The 25,122-nt window shown below is 46.7% G+C and overlaps 1 protein-coding gene across 1 annotated transcript in view; it reads left to right on the top strand.

The window, feature by feature from the left end:
* The window catches only part of LOC138573254 (AP-1 complex subunit mu-1), a 629,275-nt gene that overhangs the window by 588,205 nt on the left and 15,948 nt on the right, over positions 1–25,122 (top strand). Inside the window, exon 12 of the mRNA XM_069649323.1 lies at positions 2,647–2,713. Coding sequence (XP_069505424.1) covers positions 2,647–2,669 — 23 coding nt within the window. The 3' untranslated portion in view covers positions 2,670–2,713. The remainder of the gene's footprint in view (positions 1–2,646; positions 2,714–25,122) is intronic.

Raw genomic sequence — 25,122 nt, 5'->3', positions numbered from 1 at the left:
AGTATATTCAAGTGATTACATTGCCTCCTTCCTATGAATGTTTTATAACTGACAGTTAAATTAATAAGTATTTAACAAAGAAACCTTTAGTGTAAGAGTTTATTTGAACACCTGTGATTGTAGACCTCTGTGTAACATTACAGCTCACATTCCCTCTTGAGATGAGCCTGGCTGCTCCGCTCCACTACCAAAAACTGTGTAGTACAGACTTATACCAAAGGTTGGTTTTGCTTACACCTGTAGTCCTAGTTGTGTGTAGTGGTCCTAAAGGGTACTGCATACAAACTTTGCCTAACACGGCTCACTTGCAGAAGGTTGGAGGTAGATGAGCCGAGGGCTCATGAGGGACAGTATTTAGGTAGGCAGCGTTGCAGGTAGGTAGGTCCCAGGCCCCGAAAGCCTTGTGAACAATGCAAAGGGTCTTCAATTTGATCCTAGCAGCCACGGGGAGCCAGTGAAAGGATTTCAGCGCCAGTGAGATGCAGCCCCTGTGCTTGAGGCCAAGGATAAGTCTTGCGGTTCTGTTCTGGATGCGTTGCAGATGGTGCAGGGCAGGAGAAGGCAGATTCATTGGACACTAAAATACAAAGGAAAGAGTTCCAAAAGACAGATCCCATAAGAATGAGTGGGAAAAGGCTCCACTCATTTAGGTTCAAAGAAAGTTCCAGCAAAAAATGCTGGGGGTCGCACTAGGAGAGGGGATGAAGCATACAAATGATAAATCTCCCTAACAGCAGGCTGAATCTACCAATTCAAGCCCACGTTCTATAGAACCTAATAGTTGCTCTGCACTGCCATTTCCCCCCCTCACCCCTCCCTTTAAAATGTATCATCCCGCCCACCGCCAGCCGCATTTACCTAATGTCTTCAACGGCGAGTAGCGCGCTGCTGCTGCTCCGTGGCCACTATGTAACTGGAAGAGGGGCTCTGTATGGAACTCTGCCTTCCTGATCCATGGCCGCCATCTTAAAGTATTTTGATTTAATGAACACGACACCACGAGGCGTCTTGTTCATTCAATCAAAATACAATGCTCTTAGTACCCAGGATTTCCGGATTGGAAACCTGGGGAGCTAATAGCAAGAAAAGTCAGTTCTTCCATGGGCTGGAACAGGTGGTAACAGCACTGGGGGGCCTTGTTAAATGCCCTAGCATTTAACTCTGGCCATGGAATGGGTGGTTATTGCTTAAATATATCCCCTTTTTTGGTTACTTTTACAGTGTGCCCAAGACAAACTAGTGGCAGCTGTAATATGTTTACCCTTTTTGTAACATTTTACTCGTACACTATTGCATTTACTGTGATGGGCTACCAAAGGTGGCTAACACCCTACAGACCGGTGCACTTGTTCATAGCAGTCTTTGCTCCAATGGTGATCTGATGAACAGTTGCAGGAACCCTCCTTTTTATCCAAGATGCACAGTGGGAGTGAGCCCAAACCCACCAATTGTAAGGATCTGCACCATTCAGTATGACCTGACCATTGGTGGTAGAACCAGGGTTCCGGATGCCTCCCTCCCTAGGCCTATCCTAGTGTGTTGGGATTAATTGGAGTGCTGATCTGAGCTTTATGTAACTTTTTTACTTTAATTAATGGCAACCACTGGCACTGCAAATCTCTATACCTACCTGAAGAGTGTGTACTTCAGAATTGGTGGTTTTTGGGCACAAGGCCCTCAAACCATCGTAGGGTGGATATTTATAAGAGTTTGGGGGAGCTAGTTTGTGATTATGCTGAAGAAATGTTTCTATTTCGGAGGATAGCTCAGGGGCAACGTGCTCGCCTTGGAAGAAAGACGACACAGAGCACCACCTGTTCGATCCCTGGGTCCGCGCTTATAAAACCTCTGGGTATTAAGCACGTTATAAATAACCTATCATATCATTTATATGAATCGGAGTGCTTACCTGTGTTTCACTGGTCCTTGAAGAAAATTATATTCTATTGTATGTTTTATTATGTGATATTTAACTTGAGGTTTTACTTGCTTTGTGTGTAATCTAAATGCCTAATTGTATTTGTATACTTACCTGTCTAACTGGAGTTACTCGTGTTACTCTCTGTGGACTCATTTGTAGCCCTAGACCCCTCTCGCACCCTTCCTGAGACGAAGCATTGCCGCTCTGCTACTGGACCTTGTTTGGGTTTGACAAAGCTGTGTCGTCCTTGTTCACCATAATAGGGTAGGCTCCCAAAATCCATTTTGAAAATGCAACTTAACACAGGATAATACAAAAATGAAGGTACACAGACTACTGTGGGTAAGTAAGCAGAAGGGTAAAGCAGGGAAGAACGATGAGTGACTAAGGGTATGGAGTGAGTGACAAACGTTTTTTACTAGTATAAGCATTTGTTTGCTATCTGTATCCTGTCTTGTAAGAACTCATTACCACCCATGACCTTGTTGCTGGATGGTTCACAAATACCTAGTGATTGTACACCAAACTGTTGGACACTTAGATTTTTCATGTGAATGATGCAGGAGTCTATAGATAAAGCAGCACAGTGAACAAGCATTGGGTCTGTTGTGGGAGGACGGGCACAATCATTTTGAAACATGCCACCTATGAAAAGTTGACAGAGTATTTGGAAGACCACATTGACTATTGTATACATCTAATTGTGATTTTTCATTTTCTTCTAGACTATCAGCTTCGAACACAGTAAGAAGATGTGGATTTCCAATCAGCTTTGATTGCAAATATCTTCAGGTACACAGAAAGCATGTTATGTTAATATGCTTTGAAACACTAATTGCAGTTATTTTTGTAATCATTTGAAGATAGTTTGGTGCAATGATTTTATATTTGTGAGAATGGAAGCATATGAAATGTAATGTGGCATGCTACAGTCAAATGTGTTTAATTCTTTCACTCTATAATTAAGTTATCACCAAGATCATCCTCTTTTCAACTAGTCCCTCACGATCTGTATAGGCTTCTTGGTAATAGTTTTCATTCAATGGATTGCAATCTCCCACAGTTTCCTCATCTTAATAGATCATCACATTAGCTGCTCGGAAACGTTTGATGGGAGGCAAAGTACGGCTCTGTCATCTTGAGTTTCTTGCATCACGACCAGGCCACTCCTAGACTTCATAAATCGTTGGCTACAGAGTCTTCACGCCCAGATACCTAGCGACCAACTCTCGAAAAGGACAGAGTAGCTGCTTAAAATAGTCAAAAGGTTGCAATCGCACAGCAAGCCATACCACTCTCCTATCATCCTCTCTTAAAATGAAGCACTGAACCAGATGCAACTACGACTTGTCAGGTGAAAGGGGGTAAATTCTAGCCTTCTAAGGAGGTTTTTGAGGGAGGAATTCGAGGAATTCAAAACTTAGATGATGCAGATCTTCAAGAAAACTGTGGCTGATGCAGGCTTGGTTCATCCTGCTACTCAGCTGATTCTGATGCGATCAATGCTATCTACACCCTCATTCACACTTGGATGATTCAGAGTTCTATGGCTTTGAATACCGACACGACGGAGATCCTTATCGCCGCTTCAGGCCATAAGTTTAAAAAAAAAACCCGTCTCCCGAATATGCAGCTTTTCTGATCTCCAATATTTCCATTCCCGTGGCTCACACAGTCAAAACACTCAGCATCACTATCGGTGCTGAACTCACCATGAGTTCTCGTGTGGCCAAAACCCACTCCTCCTGCTGTTGAATTAATAAACTGCTTGGCACTTTGCCATTTCAGTCTGTTAACAAGTCTATTCTAGCCTCGGCTCTTGTTAATTCAAGGTTAGACTACTGTAACAGTCTGTTGACAGGCCCTGTTCAGGCTAACTTGGCCACCCTACAGATTACCCAAAACGGTGCCTTCAGAGCAGTGTTGGGCCTCCCTAGACGGATGTCCATTACCAAAGCTAGACAGAAGTTGCACTGGCTGCCCATTCAGCAGCGGATCTCTTTTAAAATCCTAACACTTAACTTCAAGTGCCTGGATGCCAAAGCCCCTAGCTACCTTACCGAGCATATTCAGCGTTATATACTAATACGACCGCTCAGGTAATCAGAACATTCTAGGCTCAGTCAATCTAGATTTTGCCTGGCCAAATTTTGTAAAAGCATGTTCGATGTTGTGGTTCCCACGCTGTGGAACATAATTCCCCTGCATCCCAAGCAGACCATCTCACTGGTTGATTTAAAAAAGAAACTAAAAACCTTTCTCTTCACGTCGTTCTAGATCTTGCTTGTTTTCTTCTGATTCTTGATTCTCCTGCATTGTTTGTTTGTCGTGTCTGATTAGATTTTTCTGTGCGCCTTGAGGACTTCGGGCTAGTAGGGGCGTTTACTAGAATTAAAGTAAATAAATAAAAATATGGTAGCCAAGAAACGTTGAACACTCGAGCTCAACCTCAACCAAAGTAAAGGTCGCTTCAGCGCCAACGTGGTCCACTGGCCACTTTGAAATCCCTCTCTAGACGTTAGTTTGGACGTGGGATCAAGACTATGTGCCCAGGTTCAGGTCAGACTTCTTTGAGTTCATGCAAACAATATTCAGTGAAGGGGGATCCTATTCTGACAGTCGGAACGAGCCTTACCATTTAACGCAGAGATAGCCATCATGCAATTGTGGCACCATCCATGCTAGACGTCGAGCTTACTAAGTATAAGCTGGCTTGTGGAGATCTTCCCTTACTCATGCTGTACCCAAGCATCGAGGAAGTGATGATGCCGGCTGTGACAGTAAACTCGTGTCATGTCCCATGGCAACCGATGGTCCTTTTGGCAACGATGGAAAGGGATCGGGTTGGTTTCCCCTGGTCCTCCCAAGATGGCGTTATTGAGGAGGTGCACTGTTCCAGTCTCCTTTAGGGACCTCTAAGCGGTTATCTCCACTCCTGTTGCCAAGGAGCTCATATTTGACTGCCAATTCAGAGCAACGTCGCACTGCTTCTCCAATCTTAGCCACGCTTCATTTTCAGCCTCTCCCTGAGGATCGCGGTTCCTGCGGCATCTTCGACCGATTTACTTGTGGCGGCTCGAATCAGCCAGCACCTCCCATGCCATCACCTCGCTCCCACAAGCGTTCATGGACAAACGCAGTTAGGTTGCCTAGACAACCAGACTCGCTTCACGAGAAGCCGGAAGTAAGAAAGCAAATAGACACCACAGTCACCCGCTCCTTTTACTCAGCTGCCGAACAAGTGAAACTGGTAGAGAGGCTCCGTCAAATAGTTCCTCTTGTTAGCTATCAGTTATCATGCACTCGCTTCTCTTTTACCCATTTCTCCGTCTAATCTGCTGCAACAAGATTCTTCAGACCTGTCACCACGATCCATTGCAAGTCCTTTGTTACTCAGACATCCCGGAATATTTTATCTCTGTGTAAGTCCGATTTCATTAGTCCTGCTTTTTAGCTTAAGGAGAGTACTGATCTGAGCCCTTACTTTTACAGCACCACAAGAGACCTCTTATGAACAGCATTTGCATCCAGCACCCTGCATGAACACACTTCTCCTGCAGACGCCAATATTGAGGAAGACACTTAAGCTATCTTCTACGACAGGGTTTTCTTCCCCAGAGGGTTTCCCTGGAAACTCAGGGTCCACTTGTAAAACACCTTTCAGGGGGGCCCTGGGCGGCCAGGGGGATCCTCGTCTCTTCTCAGACGGCTGTGTTGATCCTGGTAGGTGGATTTCAGTCTCAGATAGTTAAGCCTATAACAACTCGAGGCCTTGGACATCTACGTTGAATCTCCTGCCAACAGGGAGTTGAAGAAGATAGACAGCTTTGTCAAAGTGTTTGCCTTGTGAAGCACTGCGTTAAAGGTGACAAACTGCTCTTGCACATTCGCCAAATATTCCGGAGGACTATTTCGGAGGCGGACAACAATTTCCATTAGGGGGAGGTCAGCGACAGCTTTCTAGGCATTACTAAGGATGGTAAAGAGCTGGTGTTTCAAAGTATATTGAACAGTTTGTTGGTAATAATATGGTCTGGGACTACATTAAATTAAAACTCTGAAGACACTTAAGATTGTTGGAGCCTGGTTGACGTTACCTAGTGACATTAGACAATGTTTGTTTGGTGAAACACAATTCGAGGCCGTCAAACATCTATTGACTGCACTCTTGGAACTACGGCTGGTATAGAAGGGACATTGTCGGGCACGGCTCTGTGGACCATGTACATGAATGGTAACCATGAAGGATGTATTATTTTCCTTACAATATTGTGGAGGAAAATTGAACTACATTGGATATTCTATCATGAGAACACTGTGAGGCTGTTATGTTAGTATTCCCTAGCAGAGAATGAAGTACTGTAAAATACAGACTGTTTTCGCAAGCTGAATTTTAATATGCTGCAATATGTGGAAATAGTCTTATTTTAAGATGCGTTTTAATATTTGGATAGATGGTCTATTAAAAGTTGACTATGTTGATACTGTAATACGATAAATAAAATAGTGTTTCAAGCGCTTCAGCCAGGTATTGACGCTGCAGATTGTGCCAGGAGGTTGATGGGTATATCGATGGTGATGTGCCAAACCTCATATTTTTGGGGATCAGGCTTCTTGCCGAATGTCCAAGTGCAACTTTTTGACATAGCATTCCACAGCGAGCACCTGTTTGGACTGAAAGTGGATGAGTCTTTAGAACAGTTTAATGACTCCAAGCTGGTGGAAAAGTAATTGGGGTTGGCATTTAAATAGCAGACTTTTGCCTCTGGATCAAGGGCAAAGGGCTTTTCGGCGCTACACACCCTTTGTGAAGAGGACACAGTTGCCATATTCCAAGCAGCGTAAAAGGAGATTCTCACGCCCCGCCAAGGGGAGAGAGATGTTGAAGAGCCAGTCTTCTACTAACTAAATGTCCACAGCACTGCCAACACGAAGTGCTTTGAGTCCACCCGTCATGCTGCTCCGGTTGGATTGAGTCTCTGGGTTCTTGGAGAGGTGGAAGGAGATCCAACAACTGGAGTACCCAGCTGTCGGAGGGGAACTAGGATACTGCTTATTCTTCCTCAGAGCGCCTCTGGGCAAACCACCACCTCTTTTTCTTCTCCGGCCTCCAGGAGAAACTACAAGTTCTTCTGAAGGGTGCAGTGGAGGAAGTGCCAGTGTTACGCAAGATTGTATGCAGTACCCTTGGGGTGTACTACAACAACCTTGACCTCCTGGCAATAGTAACCCAACCTTTGATATAATTCTGTACTACACAGGTTGGTAGTGTGGACGAGTAGCCAGGCTTATCTCAAGTGGGGTCATTGGGAGCTGTAGGGGGAGTTAGAGGCTCACAGTGACACGTGTTCAAGCAGACACGTACAGTTTCTTGATAAAACAATTATAAATTTATTTACCAGTCAGTTAATATACGCCTTCTTCAGAAGGGAGCACTGTAAAACACCACACAAATATACTTCAAAATTATACACTCTCTTGTTCAGAATCAGTAAATATCCATTTGGGATGGCATACAGCAGAGACCTACACCCACAGGTGACTTCAATTGCTGGGGTGCTGTTGACATTAATGTATTACTGTTGGCATTCAGATTTAATTAAGAGCAAGCAAAAAGGGAAAAGATTATTAGACCAACCAAGAAACCAAAAATATTTCTTAAGCAGGCAAATACTTTCAGATCCCCCAATAAGAGGCAGTCAGTTAAAAAGGCTAAGCCAAAGTCAATAGGCAAGAGTCTATATGGGCTGAAGCACTTCTTTGAAGGTAAGTAGAAAAGTCTTTGCACAATGTTTCAGATGTCTTTGAAGGACAAGATGAATCAATGTAGGGCCACAAGCTGTCAGACTTGAGTAGTAGAAGATGCAAGGAACTCTACAGCAAGAGGTAAATTCTCTTAGACTTTGTACAGTACCTTTACAATGAAGAAAAGATGCAGCAGATGACTCCTGTTCCTGTGCAGCTCTGCAGATCTCACTTTTCCTGGGCATCAGTCGTGGGGACAAGAGGGAGGACGTCGGGACTCCTGCACTGGGACAGTCAAAACTTGCAACCTGCAAACTTCACTTTAAGTGGCTGTTCAGTGCGTCAGCTCCTCGCATCTACTGCAAATAACAACACTGCGGTTCCTGACTGTCGAGATGGACTTTCCTTGCTTCTGGGGTCCCGCACTCTGTTGAGGGGGCTCAGGCTCGGTCTTGGCCAACTTAAAAGCAACGCACACAAACTGGTGTTCCTCTCCCTGGCTCTACGGTTTCCAGCAGCAACTCTGTGGAAATTCAACCAGCTCTGAGATGGATGTCCATGTGGTTTACTTTGGAGTTGATTGGTCCCACCAACTCAAGGGGAGAAGTCGTCATCCTTGCAGGGGCTTCTGTCGATGTGAACTTGGCGTTTCAGCACTGCAGCAGGGCTTCACCGGGCAAACCAACTGTCCAGGAGTTGCATCAGGCGTCCTCTTCAAGTTCTTCATTTCCTTCGTCCAGTGGTTGACTCTGTCTTCCAAACCAAAAGACTCGCCTTTTATACAGTTCTCTCCCTTTCATTCCAGTTTAGCTGTCAATCACCCAGCAGGGTGGCTGTCCTTGCCGGACAGTCAGCCAGCCAATCATCACAGAGTGCATTTGGGTCTCCAAGGAGACTAAGGATAGGGAGTTTCGGGGACCTCCCTCACTTCCTGCCTACCCCAGACACCCTGGAGTCAGAGGCGGGCTTCACTCGTGAATCCCACCAAAGGCAAAGCGAACAAAGTGACCAAACATGGTTTGGCGCGCAGAGTAAATCTCAAGACAGACCTTTCCATAATGAAATGGCGAATAAAGAAGACCAGGGTCATTTTGACAAAAATGGCACCCTTGGGTGCTTTACTGCAGCTTTGAACTCCGCCTGCGGTAAATGCACACCACGGTAGTAAAAACGAAAACACTGCCACTGGCCATTCAGTGAGGAAAGGGTAACATAAGATTTTTTACATGAGAAGTTAGGCAAAGGCGATACTAGGGAACCCCCTCCAGCATCCTACTGTAAGATAGTGTGTGCTGGGTCTAGAAAGTTAGAAATGTAAGTAAAGTCAATTTCACTTTACTGCTCTGGGAAACAGTGGTTTATCCCAGAGAAGGTATTTAAACCTTGGGGAAATCTAAGACTTGCCTGAGTCACTGCACTAAAGGTGCTGTGTTCTACAATGTAAAAGATGATGCCTATGGAGTTTGTCAGACTCAACAACCAAAAGAACCACTGGAGTTCAAAAATCACATTAAAACACACAAGAGTGTGGGGAAAAGTGTCTCTCTCTCTCCAGGTTAAAAAAATCAAGTCCTCAAAAATTCAGCAAAGTTGCTGGGGGTCTCTAAGGTAGAGGGAATTGGCACATTTCTGAGAATTCTCTCTAACAGCCAGTCAGAGAGAGAGGGATATGGCTGTCACACCCGCTACTTGCTAGTGCCCAAGAATGGGTGTGGGGGGGAGACTGTCCCATCCTGGACTTTAGGGCCTTAAATACCTACCAGTGGAAGGACAAGTTCAGGATGGTGACACTGAAGGAAATTCTCCAGTCTCTACAATCCCAGGACGGCTTGGTGTCATTGGACCTTCAGGATGCCTCTTTCCACGTGCCGATCCATCAGAAGGACAAGCATCTGCTGAGGTTTGTAATTTGGGAGCACTCATTCCCACTTTGGCCTGACATCTGCACACAGGGTATTCAGTCGGCTGATGGAAGTACTGAATAGTTCGTAACGAGTGTAAACTGTTCGCGGATAACAAACATTTTGTGATCCAATGGAGCTACATTGCAAACAAATGTGATCTGGATCATCGACACAGCCAAAGAAATGTGACACAATTCCCACTGATTTAACATCAATCTGTAGCACTCGCCTTTTATCCACGGGGACACCACTCAGTCTGACTGGACCACTTGCGATCTCGAACCCCTCCCTTGGACAGGAATTTCGGGTTTAATCTTACTGTCTCTTGTTGCTTGGATCCCACCTCCCTTGTGGACCCAACTTTCCCCTAAGTTCTCTCCTCACCTTGCTTTCTTGTATGATGGGCTCTCCCTCCTGCCTCTCGGTGCAGGGTTGCGTTGTTGGTGTGGGCGCGCCGCGACCTAGTTGCTTCACTGGTGCGGGCCCCAAGAGTCCAGATCTGCTGTGACTCCTGTTCGTCAAGGTAAGTTTGCTGGTTTTTTTGTAGTTTGTCCTTTTCTTTCCAATTGCCCTTGTTAATATCTCTCCTTCTTCCTCTAGGTGCAGGAAGAGCTCATTAATGATGTCGTGCTACTTGGGGGCTTAACACGAGATGGTAAGTGAAAGCGCGATGCGCGGCGCTATCTGCCTTTTCTTGTGCTGACCTGTCTTTCTCTTTCTTGAAGGCTGCTGCAATGTGCCTGAGAAAATAGTGAGTGGTGAGTAATGTGCGTAGCACGTGGCGCCTTCTTGACTTTTCGTGTGCTAATCTGTTTCCTCTCTTTTGCTGGTCGTGGTTATAGCCCGGAATGGATGTTGACCAAGAGCGACTCAAACCCAGGTAAGCGTGCGATTGTTTTAGCTATTTTCGGAATTGGAATATAAACGCTTACTAATGCTGTATCGTTCTTTCCTTTCTTCTCAGGTTGCGGCATTTTCAAAGATCGAGGGGATGTCGCCAAGATGCTGTGTCCGATGGACCAAAAGAACGGTGGATGGCGAGCAGGATTCACTCACAGCTAAGTGTTATACTGATGGTGTCCTTGTTCTTTCAGGTACGCGGCTCCGGGAAGGCAGGCGAAGATCCGAGCAGAACGTGGTGAGCGTCACATTGCAGAGCGCAGAGTAACACGATGCGTGTTTCTCTGCCCGGGCGTGGTTTATATAGCCCCCAGGTATCCCTAGGACTGACCACACCTTAAACACTAGACCACATAGCACGGTTCATTGAACTGAGCTATGCGCTGGCATCCATGTTGTACAAAGTCCATTCCTCAAGTTTTCCTCACTTTATATATGAGCCTGGCGCCAAAGGCGCCAAGACTGACTCCAGGAGAGTCTCGAATGAGATGGCAAGGCCTTTAAGCCATGATGGCTGGGTCGTAGCTTAGCCCCAATGCCTTGCCTATTAGGGCCAGGGGTCATGATACAATCGAAGAAGATATTAAACGAGTGTTGGGGAGAATGTTCATTTTAGTGCTAAATTCCTCCCACCTTAGAGTCCCCCAGCTCTTTTGCTGGTCTTAGCACTTTTTATACCTGATTTGGATTTTGTGTTTTCACTGTTTTTGGAGTCTGACAAATTACGTAGGCATCTGCTTTTTGTAGGGTGACACACAGCACCTTCAGTGCAGTGTGACTGAGAAATCCTTTGGATTTCTCTTGAGGGTTAAATACCTTTTCTTGGGTAAACTACAGTTCCCAAGAAATAGTACAGTCAAATTAACTTTACTTACCTTTTTTCTCTTTGTAGGTCCACACACACCATCTTATGTGGAGTGCTGGGGGGGTTACTTAGTAGCCCTTTATCCTACCTGCTCATGTAATATTTGTATGTTACCCTCACTACTTTAAATGGCTGATGGCAGTGGTTTAATTCTTCCTACCATTGTGCTTTCTACCGCAGACTGAACCCTCAGCTGCAGTACATCACCCACGGGTGACCATTTTGTCAAAATGGCCTCTGTCTTCTTTTTTTTTTGCCATTTACTGTTTGTGAGGTCTTTCTTGGCTTTTACTTTTACCAGGTTTGGTCCCTTTGTTAGTTTTGTCTTTGGCGGGATTCACAGGTGAAGCCCGCCTCTGGCGCCATCGTCTCTGGCAGGGCAGGAAGCGAGGGAGGTTCCCGAAACTCCCTGTGCTTAGTCTCCTTGGTTACAGGAATGCACCCAAAGGTGATTGGCTGCTGTGCAAGTGACAGCTAGGCTGTGAATGGATGGAAGAAACCTGCATAAAAGGCGAGGACTTTTGCAAGGAAGGCAGAGTCAACCACTGGACGAAGGAACCGAAGAAGAACTTGGAAGAGAAACTTACTACACCCTCCTGGACCGTTGGTTTACCCGGTGAAGCCCTGCTGCAGTGCTGAAGCTCCAATTTTTGGATTGACTAGAAAAGCCCGGAACGGACTACTTCTTCCCTTGGGTTGGTGGGACCAGCTGACCACAAGACAAACTTTACTGGAACCCCTCTCCCTATTGGCTGTACTACTTTGCTGCTGCTGGAACTGAGTGCCAGGGGACAGGAACACCAGAAACAAGTGGAACGTCTTTAAACCGGACCTGAGCTCCAGAAAGATCCGAAGGACTCCCTCGAAGCAGGGCGACCCAATCCTGAGCCACATCAACAGAGTGCTGGACCCCAGAAACAAGGGAAGCCCATAAGGTGTCCAAGAACCGCAGTGGTGCTATTGACCGGTAGCTTAAACCGCAAAGTACTGCTGATCTGGAGTAAGCCCACTGCTGCTGCCGACGACGACCTTCAAACTGTAGTGAAGGAGTCCCCAGACGTCCTCACTCTTGTCCCCACGACTGAGGCCCAGGAACGCATGATCTGCAGGACTACAACAGGAACAGAAGCCCGCTGGGCCCTTTTCTCCAGACCGAAGGTACTGTCTAACTAGGGGTACTTACCTCATGTTGTGTGTAGCTTGCTTGCTCTCACTGGAGACTTGCATTTGCTGCCCTTTGCAGAGTTGCTTGCATCTTTGCTTTTCACACACCTCCCAGCTTGTGGCCCAACAGTGATTCTTTTCTACAAAGTATCTATATAACATTGTGCAAGACTTTTGTGCTATCTTCAAGGCGCGCCTCAGCTCCCTTAGACTTTGTTCAATTGACATTGGCTGGCCTAGCTCCCTGCAGACTCTTCTTACCCTCCATATCTGTCGCTCCAAAATGTATACCTAAGTTACTTGGATAGCTGGGAAAGGTTTAACCTATACTTCGTTGGGGGATTGTAAAGTACGTACCTGTTCAGAGAACTTGATAACATTTGTTTCCTTCCCTATCCTTTTCTTTTTCCACAATCTCAGTAGGGCATTCAAGTAATATAGCAATGTCCACAGTGTCCTAGCAATTGAAGTCTACTCAGGGTGTAGGAAGCGTGTGAATGACATCCCAAAAGGGTATCTACTTACCTAAAACTAAAGGAGTGTATTTTTGAAGTATATTTTATTGTTCCATTTTGCCCTTTCTAAAGGAGGCTTATTTTATAAGTAATTATGTTAATAAGAAACGTTGAGTATAAGTGTTATTTGAATACCTGTCACTGTGAATCTCTGTTGCACCTCTACAACTCACATTGACCCCTCTTGAGATGAGCATGGCTGTGCCAGTCACTCTACCAACGTGTGCAGCACAGGCCGATACCAAAGGTTGGGTTACCTATTGCCAAGAGGACAAGGCTGGTGCAGTCTCCCACAGGGTTACTACATACAATCTTGCCTACCGCTATCGAAACCTATAGGCCATGCTCCATGCAGCCAATGTAGCTGCTGTGCGCAGACTAGTAGAACTAAAGAAGTACACATCGGCCTTGAGAAAATATAACACCAGTATGGTTGTATATGCCATCTGGTGTCTGTGTGGTAAGTTATATGTAGGCAAGATGAAAAGAAAATTCCAAACTCTATAAGATGTGAGCTGAGCCACCAGTCCATGGAATGCACAGTGAATTCCAACACACTAATGCTATACAGAAAGTGCAGAATGGTCGATGGCAACGAAATCTACAAAATGATTAAGCGTGAGATGGATGTAGGCAAATCCGAGATGTTAACAACCTGGCAAAAAAACAACACCTTGCTCTTGAACACCATTGCCTCGGACGAAGAGGATCTCATCCATAATCCATGCAGAATTCTGGGAGAATTGAAGGAAGCAGACTGGGCAAAGACGACCGAATTAGCTGCGACCCAAAGGCTCACCGCTCATCTCCCTGGCAACACAAAAAAATTGAACGAGTTGCAAAACTTCATAAAGAAATTTCCAAACAGACGTGCACGCAATCTGATATTAAGAGCACGACTAAATCTCTTACCAACGAATGAAATCTTGCACTTAAGAGGTCTATCAGCAACTGCAAATTGTTGTTTCTGCCAAGGCTCTGTGCCTCCACCACAAGAAACTATTCGACATCTCCTGATGGTCTGTCACGCGATGCCCTCAATAAGACAACGGTACATCTTGCATGCATCAAGAGATGACCCTCTGATGGAAGAACAAACATGGTGGTGTAGACTCATAGGTGGCGACAGAACCAGCTGGCAAATAATCACAGCAAAAATACTAGAATACATCGCGACTTAGCTACTAAAAGATAAAGAACAACCCAAAGAGACTTGCTGGAGTATAGTCAATTTGCAATTCTCCCAATCGATATAAACTCAAGGATGGGGAAGCAAGCTTTGAGACACACGAAGAGACAATCATATTGTAAAAATCTTTTAAAAAAGTATTTTAATTTTTAACAGAAAAGGAGGCCAACTGTCGCCTCTGCATGTCAAGAGTTCGTGTGCCGCTGCATTTCGGAGCACACAACTCTTTTGTAAGGACTGAGCTCTACATGTTGTTGCAACAAATCATCAAATAATGTTATACAAATTACACACAATTATATCTTTGAAAAGTAACAACATGGTAGAGAACGCAATTAAGGCAATGTGAAATAAACAAGAAAAATGGTACATACCACATTTTCAGTTTGCAGTAATGTGCAGAAAAATAAATAAAATAACAGGAAATATAATAATTGCTGTTATATGGCGCTGTTCAACGGATGTGTAATGACTAAAGAATAAATGTTACGATAGTCTTGTGACCAATAGGTCAATTATAAATGCCTCAATAGAGATGTATATTCTCTTGATTCAGCGTTCTAGAAATGGATAAGGCACAGGTACATCAGTAAAATGTGACTGTTTATTGACTGTACCCATAGCGGTGCTAAGGGCCAACGCTAATGTACAGGTGAAAGGAATCATCAGTATAATGCACACAAAGGCATTGTTATTTGTATCTCTAGCGTGGGACAATTTTGCCATTCTGAAAATTAATACACAAAGGTCTTACTACTTTACAATGTCAGTCAACTATTGTGTTATAATGCACACCGCGGTCTACTTCGATCAAAAATCAAAGGCGGGAGAAGAATGATTGTCTAACCGTAGTTAACAAGCGCTGGTTATTTAAGATGGATTTCTAGAATCTGCCGTGGTGGACAGATTTTAGGTGGCCACCCTAGTTATGGTGAACAGGGCGATCTGAGAGGGTAGCTAATCACAATCAAGGTAGTGTGGAGAGCGGTCAAGTCTTAGTCTCAGGAGAATGTGAGTGGGGTCAGGGGCCCTCAAGTGTATGGCACTCAGTAATTCAATGTAGGTAGTAAATTATTAAAGTTATTTATTTTACGCCTTGTGAACCCACTAGAAAATCAAACAGTATTATCATACACAAATAGATACAATCACCAGAAGGTTCACATAAGAAACCTCAGATCAAGCAAAGCAAGCAAATAAGTTTGATGCAGTAAATGATGGCAACCAAATCACAAGAGCAATACTCTAACTGTAGATGTCCAAATCCTAAAATGAATAGGGCCTTGTGCACAAACGTCACAGGGTTCACTACAGTGTTTCTCACCAGAAGGAGTCCTCTTCAGAAAGTTTGCATTGGAGGGGGACATGGCCATGATGGTGGAGAGGCGAGTTGGCTTTCTGTGAGCCGCTCTGTTCACCATCCCGGGCCACTGTCAAGAGCGTGAGCCGGCATCGAGTGCTGCCGAGGCTAAGAGTGAGCCTCTGGATGGTTGGGCCGCTATAGCAGTGGCTCTGGTGCCTGAGAAACTATCTGGACAATGGCACCCAACCTCTCAAGATGTCGGCACTGGGAGCGACCCCCCGACAGCGAGGAGTGATCCCGAGCCTGTGCAGTGACTCGCGCAGATGTTGGCGGGGCCCTGGCTGCGCAGGGGTGGGGGGTGCCGGGCATCAGATTGCAGTTCTGAAAGGAGAACAGGCACTAGAGTTGAAAGGACGTTTGAGCTGGAAGGGGGCCTGTTGCCCAGTGAGAGGGGCCGGGTGGTCGTGAGCCACAGAGTTGAGCAGGCTCCGCTTCCGGGGAAGAAATCCGACGGCACAGTGGAGCAAATCAGTTCACACTCCTGGCACCAACGCGAGACGAAGCACACAGCCTAAAGGGACTTCAGTGGAATCTGTGCTGGGTGCTTTGCGCCTGCAGAGGTGGGTTGCTCGGTGCCTGGCTGAAGCAGCAGATTGACAGGGGCTTGGAGGGGGGGACTGGCCCACACTGAGTCACTAATCAACACTGATGCAAGCCTTTAAACCCAGGCCAGGAGGCTGAGCAAGGCAAAGGTGTGGGAAAGTGGTAAAAGAATCCAGGAGAGCACCGACATAGCTGAATTGGGGACCAAGAAGACCTCTCCATAAGCTCCCGAAGGGTTGGGATTCAGGTGCCCCACACAGATATCCCCTCCACGAGGGGATTGAGGGAAGGCAGCAGTCACACTACACAGGGAAGGCATGTGAACTCAGCTGGTGGAGAGGTGAGGATCTGAAGGGGAGCACCGAACACTCATTTGCTGACTGTCCACCCCACATCTGATAGTGGGAACACACAGCCCAAACCATCGAAGAAAAACTAAAGCACGAGTATCTTTAAATCTTAAGGAATGCAGCAGTGTTGGCAGTCGCATCATTGGAGGATGCCTCTGGACATCCTATGGGACACGGTTTGTCTGGAGGAACTGAAGGGGGCCATACGGGACTACACGAGGCATAACCCTAGGGGAATACTACGGATGGCACATGGTGGGACGCCCTAAAGGCGGTGGCTAGGGGGAATATTATAGCAAATGCTGTGGCATTGAATCTAACCAGTGGAAAGGGACTTGCTAGAGGTGGTTCTAAGGGCAGACGAAATGTATGATATGGACCCGACTTTAGGTGACTGAGTGCAGCTAAAGAGCAATTGAAATGATTGAGGGCTCAGAGGACCGAACAGGTAATACTGAGGCTAAGACATGGGTATTTTGAGCCGGGGAACATTCCAGGGAAGCTATTGGCTCACCTTCTCAGGCGGCAAACAAGCTGTGCATTCATCCATACGGTGATGGATGAGGGAGGCAGGGAACAGGGAGCAGAGTAACAGAAAAGGGAAATATTTTGTGCATTCTATGAATCCCTCTACACGTCAAGCTCCCCGGCCCGGGAGGACCAGATAGCCTACCTAGGAGCGGAGCTAAATCGGCTGTCTGGGAATGATGGGGAACTCCTGGAAGCACCCATAGACCCACAGGAAGTCATCCAAGCTATTTGAACGCTCAAGCCCAACAAAACTCTGGACCCAGGTGGCCTGATGGCTACATTTTATCGCTCACTAAGTAAGGTATTGGCTAAACCCCTCACTGATCTTTTTAACTCCATACGGAATTGGGTGGGGGGGAGAAACTACCACTGTTTGAGGGAAACCCAGGTCACACTGATACCTAAACCAGGGAAGGACCCCACCCTTTGCGCATTGTATAGACCTTTTTTGTTACTAAACCCAGATGCTATGATCTTTACCAAAATCTTGGCTACCAGACTGGAAATGCTTCTACCTAACTTGATGAACCCGGACCAGTCAGGATTTGTGTGGCACAGAAAGATAACATTAGACAAGTGCTTCATCTGGTTGACAAATCAGGTCTGAAAGCGACATACTCTCCTACTGGCACTAGATGCCGAAAATGCCTTGACCGGGTTGAATGGGGCTTTTTATGGGAGTTAATTAAACATGGGCCCTATGATGTACCGTATGATCATGACAAACCCGCTTCATGATTAATGGGGCCTTAACGGAACCTATAAGACTGGGTAGGGGTACAAGGCAGGGCTGTCCGTTATTGCCGCTATTATTTGCAATGATAATGGAACCCTTTGCAGCCAGGATCCTGACGAATGCCGGTATATCGGGTATCACATTTGGAGGGATCCATCATAAGATTAAGCTCATTGCTGATGATGATGATATATTGTCTGTCACAGATCCTCTGACCTCTTTGCAATGGACTGCTGAAGAAATCCAGAAGTACAGCTCGGTATCCGGGTTCAAAATTAATACCTCCAAATAGGAGATTCTGGGGCTCAACATTCCACCAATTTCTCCATACAATTTTTTTTCGTATTTGCAAAGCACGCAGCAGCCCGTGGGCATCGTGGCACTGTTACAGACAGTAATATTATGTTACATAAGAGAATGTGTTTAGTTAGAGTAGGAGGTACATTGTGTGTATATATATATTTCTGATGTTTGTTAATCTGCTTAGAATCACATGCTGTGCATAGGTCCGACATCCAGTGGTCACTCCGGAGTATTGCATTTTGTTTTTCGTAGTCGAAAAAGGGGACGTCGACAAGGCGTGTCTGTAACACTATCCCTATAGTGACGTGCGTTGTACCCACAATCCCTCACGCGTCGAGGTCCCTCAGATTGCCCAGCTTCTGGTCGCCTTACGCGGAGCTCCTAGAGAGACATTGCAAATACTTACTACGGACCTCGGTCCTTAATTATACTTATTATATTATTAAAGATCCCTCCCCTCGACGTTAGCTGTGAAGCTGTTTCTCCGCCGAGCAAGCTTTCGACGGAGGGGAAGAGACGGAGGAGATACTTCGGCGCTGCGGAACACGTGGCCTGGCCTCGCCGGCCAACATACAGTAGGGAGAGTGGGGGTTCAAACTTTTATCTTCTCTTTGAGAATGTCTTTCTTTCTCCCCTATCTTTCCCTTGGGGTTGTTATCACCAGTTATTATTGCCTCAGCTATGGAGAGGACACCTTTTAAGTTTTGCCACGCTGTAGGGGCAAATACACTTGGAAGGACAAACACAAGCTCTGTAATCGTTGCTTGCCCCTCGATCATAAGGAGGACAGCTGCGTGGCCTGTAAGCTCTTGAAACCAAGAATTCTTAAAGAACGCAAAGTTAAGAGGTGGGTGGACTACGGTATGTCGAAGTCAGTTTCCTCACCCGCCGCCGCTGTTACAGAAAGTGACGAGGAGGGTGAAAACTCGACGTCCGTTACGGAAGTCATTAACCCCCAGAAGGAGCGCTTGCGCTCCTCGACGTCCGTCCCCGGCCCCGACGGGCTCGGCTCACGCCCTGCTTATGGGGATGAACACCCCGGCGACAAGGACGCACATAGACCTCATAGGCCTAAGCACACAACCCACGGCTCTTCTTCGTCAAAGACGAAGGATCCATCAGCGCCGAAGGGGACGCAGGGCACTCCGGCGTCTACCTCAGACCGTAAGGGTCTCAAGCCCCCCCCGCAAACGCAGCCGCGACCAGCGATTGGGCTTTCATCAAACACGGACGCTACCCCAAAATCATCCGACATAACGCTCCATAGAGCGGCCGTCGAGGAACAACGCGTAACGCAGGCAAAGTCGACACCAGAGTCCTCTACTGACAAACTCGTTGTCGAGAGCCTGGCGAGAATTGTTTCCGAAGACAAACGTAATCGTACGACGAAATAAACGTCGAATACCGCACAAAAAGCTATGGAAACGCCGAAAAAGCACAAGAGTAGCCAGGAACTGCCCCCTTCATCTAAGGGCACTTCTGAACTACCGGAGGGCTTTTCAGAGGGCTACGGAAACCTTTGTTCGACGTTGTGGGAGCGTTCTAAGCGTTTTGAAGGTGAAAACACTGATTTCCCCCCTCTAGACTATTCAGGGGTCCCCCATGAGACCCTTGAAAGACTCCATTCTTGTATGGAGAAAATGGAAAGGTTTTTGGGAAACCAAAACCCACCCACACCCAAAAGACCAAGAGAATGGCCCCAGGATGACCCTAGGGTCAAGATTCCTAGGCTGTTTCCCCCTTCTACAGACGTATATGACCTCACTGAAGAGGAGCATTACCTCCAGGAAGATGAGGAGTGTTTGGGTGGAAAGGAAGAACATGAGGAAGAGGGGTTTGAAGAAGATCCTTACACTAGTGCAGGAGCTTTCGAAGAAGATACAGCTACCTCGCAGCCCTGGCAATCCCCATCAGTGCAGCCTTGGCAATCCCCATCAGTGCACTCAGACCCTGATGTCTTTCACCCTTTTCCTCCCAAGGATTCACCTATTGGAAACACCTCTCCCATAGATGACCAACCTTCACTTAATGCACTATTGCGCAAGGCAGCAGCGCATTTTGAAATGGACACAGGGGGAGACTCTTCCTGACATAGACTTTGTAGAGAAAGTTATTAAAGAAAAAGCCCCTGTTAGTCAGTCTTTTCCGCTCCTGGCTTCTATAAAGAGAAGAATAACTCCTTCCCTTTCCAATCCTGCCTTAGTCAGAGGGGGTCAACCCTCGGATAGAGAAGCTCTTCAGCCCTTCGTCCTCTGACCCTTTGTACATCAGAGGACATTCTATTCCGGACTCCCTCGTAGTTACTAATACAAGGAAAAGAGCGGGGGTACCACTATCCACTAGTGAAGCACCACCTGACAAAGAGGGCAAGAAGCTCTATGCACTTGGGAAGAGAATCACGACGTCCGCCGCCTTCTCAACTAGGATTGCACATAACAATTCCCTACTAGCTAGCTACGCAGATGCACAGTGGAACAAGCTGCGCAGCGAAGCAGAGGACGCACCAGAACCCCTGCGTTCACGCCTGTTAGCTATAATCTCAGAGGGAACTCTTGTAAACCAGGGCATCGTAAAGAACTCCTTAGATGCCGCAGAGACGGCTGGCCGTTCCCTGGTTCAGGGAATACTTCTCAAACGCCATGTCTGGCTGCGCAATTCGGGATTTAAGCCGGAAACCCAGGCTTCCCTGATAAATAAGCCCATAGAACAAACACATCTGTTTGGGAAAGCAGTTGATGAGGCCCTAGAACATGCGAAGAAAGAGTTTGATACCATCAAGACTCTTGACCAAATTTCGAGGCCCCCTAACAGACGCGGCTATGGCAATAGACGCTCCTTTCGTGGCCAACGCCAGCAGCAAAACCAACAGCAATTTTACTCTGCTACCAACTGGCCCTCTAACCAAGGTAACAACACCCAGTTCAGTCAAAGAGGCCAACGCCGTGGCAGAGGAAGAGGTTGCGGCTCCAGCCCCAAAGGTTCCACGCCCAATACCAACAAATGACCCGAAGATTCTGGTCCCCTCCCATGAATCACCGGTCGGGGGCCGGCTAACATCGTTCCTTTCAGCATGGGAGGGAATATCGTCAGACCACTGGGTATTATCCACCATAGCCCACGGATACTGCATCGAATTCAACGGTTCCCCGAAGTACAGACCCCCACGGAACCGACGCATGACACCGGAACACCTCACTATTCTTCTTCAAGAAGTAGAAGAGCTACTGAAAAAAGAAGCTATTGAGGTTGTCCCCCTATCTCAGATAACAGAAGGTATTTATTCAGTGTACTTCCTTGTACCCAAAAAGGACTTAACCATGCGCCCTGTATTAGATCTGCGCCCAGCGAACAAGTTTGTCAAACCCCAAAAGTTTCGTATGGTGACCTTGCAGGAAGTAATCCCACTGTTATCACAGGGGGATTACATGACAACACTAGACATGAAAGATGCATACTTTCATATTTTAATGTTGCCAGCGCACAGAAAATACCTCAGGTTCAAGATAGAGAACAAACGCTACCAGTTCAGAGTACTACCCTTCGGGGTAGCATCTGCACCAAGGGTATTCACGAAAGTACTGGCAGTGGCAGCGGCCCACCTGCGCAGGTTATCCATCCCGGTATACCCTTACCTCGACGACTGGCTCGTAACAGGGGATTCTTACGAAACATGCTTCTCCAATACCCAAAAGACCGTAGACCTTTTGTCCCAACTGGGCTTCTCCATCAACGAAAAGAAGTCCAGCTTAAACCCCAGCCAAATCAAACAATTCCTAGGGGCTCTAATTCGAACAAAGGACTGCCTCGTCTTCCCCTCCAACGAGCGGGTCCAAAACATGCTGTTTCAGATCCCCTATTATGTGGCAGGTCAAGAGGTGACGGTACGCAAAGCAATGCGCTTGCTAGGGATGATGGCGTCATGTATTTATTTGGTACCTCACGCGCGCCTGCGCATGCGCCCAATGCAAGAGTGGCTCTACAGCCAGTGGTGTCAGGCCAGCGGACAATGGGACGATCTAGTGGTGGTCTCGCAGGCCTTGGTTCTCTCGCTACGGTGGTGGACAAAAGAAAAACTGTTATTAGGGAAAACTTTTGCCACACCCGCAGTGGAAGCCCCTCTAACCACAGACGCATCCCTTACAGGATGGGGGGCTCACCTATCTCATCGGACTGCTCACGGAGTGTGGACTCCGAGCTTAGCATCCAAGCATATAAACCTGCTGGAACTACTAGCGGTGTTCAAAGCACTGAAAGCCTTTCAGGAACACTTACAAGGAAAGACAGTGATGGTCCTCACAGACAGCACCACAGCCATGTACTACCTCAACAAGCAAGGGGGCACTCACTCTCCAGGACTGTCCAAGCTGTCCCAGAATATATGGAAGTGGGCTCTCAAACACAACATGTTCCTACTATCACAACATGTACCAGAGGAACTCAATCTGCTAGCAGACAAACTCAGCAGAGACTTCCCCCTGCCCGAAGAGTATGAATGGCAATTGCACGAAGACATCGTCTTAGACGTCTTCACGCAATGGGGATTCCCGGAAATAGACCTGTTCGCAACTCTGGAGAACTCACAATGCCAACGTTACGCCTCCAGGTACCCCCAGAACCAGTCCAAGGGGAACGGTCTGTCGATTCAATGGTCAGGGAAATGTGTTTACGCCTTTCCCCCGACTCCCCTTCTCAACAAAGTGGTGCACAAGATGCACCAGGAGCAGGTTACCATGATACTAGTGGCCCCAATGTGGGCCCGGCAGCCATGGTTCGCTCACTTGATGGAGATGTCCCTATCTCCCCCAGTGAAACTTCCTGCCCGTACAACATGCTGTCACAGGACAAGGGCAGGATACTGCAGCCATGCCCTCAGACCATGAACTTAGCAGCCTGGCTCCTGAGATCATAGAATGTGGACATTTACAACTCCCGCAGAGATGTATGGACATCCTCAGGGAAGCCAGAAAACCTAATACTCGCCACTGCTATTCTAGCAAGTGGAAACGATTTGTCATCTGGTGTAGAGGTAAGAGCATCAACCCGGTTGACTGCTCTCCCACTAACATTGTTCTGTACTTGACCCATTTACTGGATTCAGGTCTAGTGTTCAATTCCATTAAAGTCCACCTAGCGGCACTTTCTGCATACACCACTTCCCAACTTAAAGTGTCGTGGTGGAAGATACCAGTTATCAAGGCTTTCATGGAGGGGGTAAAGAGAATACACCCTCCGATAGCTAATCCAGCTCCCGGATGGGACTTAAATGTGGTACTTTCTAGACTCATGGGCCCTCCTTTCGAACCCATGCACAAGGCAACTCTTAAATACCTCACTCTTAAGACTGCTTTCCTAATAGCTATCACCTCCATTAGGAGAGTAAGTGAACTACAGGCTCTTTCTGTACTAGACCCCTTCGTAACAGTTCACAAGGATAAGGTGGTTCTACGCACACACCCAAGGTTTGCACCAAAATTCATCTCAAAATTTCATGTAAACCAGTCAATAGAACTACCAACGTTCTTTCAAAACCCTTCCAGCTTGGGAGAAAAAAGTCTGCATACACTAGATGTACGCAGAGCTGTCATGTTCTACATGGAAAGAACCAGACCACTGAGAAAGACTAATCGGTTCGTTGTCTCGGTGGCAGCAGGAAGAGAAGGAGATGCAGTTTCAAAGTCCACTATATCTAGATGGATTGTTCAATGCATCACTCTCTGTTTCTCTCTTGCTAAGAGAGAACTACCCTTCAAGCCAAGAGCACATTCCACTCGAGGCACTGGGGCTTCCATAGCGTTCATTGCAAATGTTCCCCTTGAGTCCATCTGCAAAGCGGCTACCTGGAGTTCTGTGCACACCTTTACAAAACACTACTGTCTAGATGCGCACTCTGGATCTGACTCCCAGGTGGGACAGGCAGTATTAAGACGTCTTTTCTCTACTGTTCCTTCTCATAACCCACCGCCAACTCCGGGTACTGCTCGCTAGTCTATGCACAGCATGTGATTCTAAGCAGATTAACAAACATCAGAAGACAATGCATTACTTACCGTAAAAGCATTTCTGATGGTTGTATCTGCTTAGATTCACATGCGCCCACCCTTCCGCCCCGCTCGGATGGAAGGAACATAGACATCCTTTTCTATATTTCTCTCTTTTCTGTACTCACTCACGTCTAGAAGGCTCCCTCAGGGCAGAAAAATACAAACAGAGGGACCTCGACGCGTGAGGGATTGTGGGTACAACGCACGTCACTATAGGGATAGTGTTACAGACACGCCTTGTCGACGTCCCCTTTTTCGACTACAAAAAACAAAATGCAATACTCCGCAGTGACCACTGGATGTCAGACCTATGCACAGCATGTGAATCTAAGCAGATACAACCATCAGAAATGCTTTACGGTAAGTAATGCATTGTCATATATATATATATATACACACACACACACACACACTGGAAATCAGGAGGACATTACAGTAATCTAGTTTTGCTCCGATGTTGGCCGGGGCAATGGAATACACACACACACACACACACTGGAAATCAGGAGGACATTACACTAATTTAGTTTTGCTCCGATGTTGGCCGGGGCAATGGAAAGGCAGTTCTGCTTGGATAGGAAGGGTTTTACGGCATTTATCAATTTGGTAATGTATGCAGAGATGCTAACTTGTTGTGTCATGGATAAGGTGGAGTCAAGATAAACCCATGGGGTCTTGACTGAGGAGGAGACAGGGATGATGGTGTTTTCAATTGTGAAGTTTCAGTATTTTTGGTCAAGCCTGGCTAGAGTTTCTTTGGGGCCTATGATGATGCTCTCGGTTTTGTCTCCATTGAGACAGAGCCCATTTGCCGCCATCCAGGCTTGAATGGTGGAGTATATCTGCAGGAGGGATGCAGAGACTTGGGTATATGAGCCCGAGAGTGGGAGGAGTACCTGTGTATCATCGGCATGGTTCGTATAGTCTATGCCGGAGGAGTCCATTTTGTCAAAGAGTGGTTTAGTGAAAAGATTGTAAAGAGTGGGTGCTGTGCAAGAGCCCTGTGGGACTCCGTAGTGGATGGTGGAGGGTGCTGGGTTCGCTTGATCAGA

Source organism: Ambystoma mexicanum, chromosome 1p, assembly GCF_040938575.1.
Source record: "Ambystoma mexicanum isolate Mex_15411 chromosome 1p, UKY_AmexF1_1, whole genome shotgun sequence".
NCBI lineage: Eukaryota > Metazoa > Chordata > Amphibia > Caudata > Ambystomatidae > Ambystoma > Ambystoma mexicanum.
This window is presented reverse-complemented; position numbering and strand designations above follow the sequence as displayed.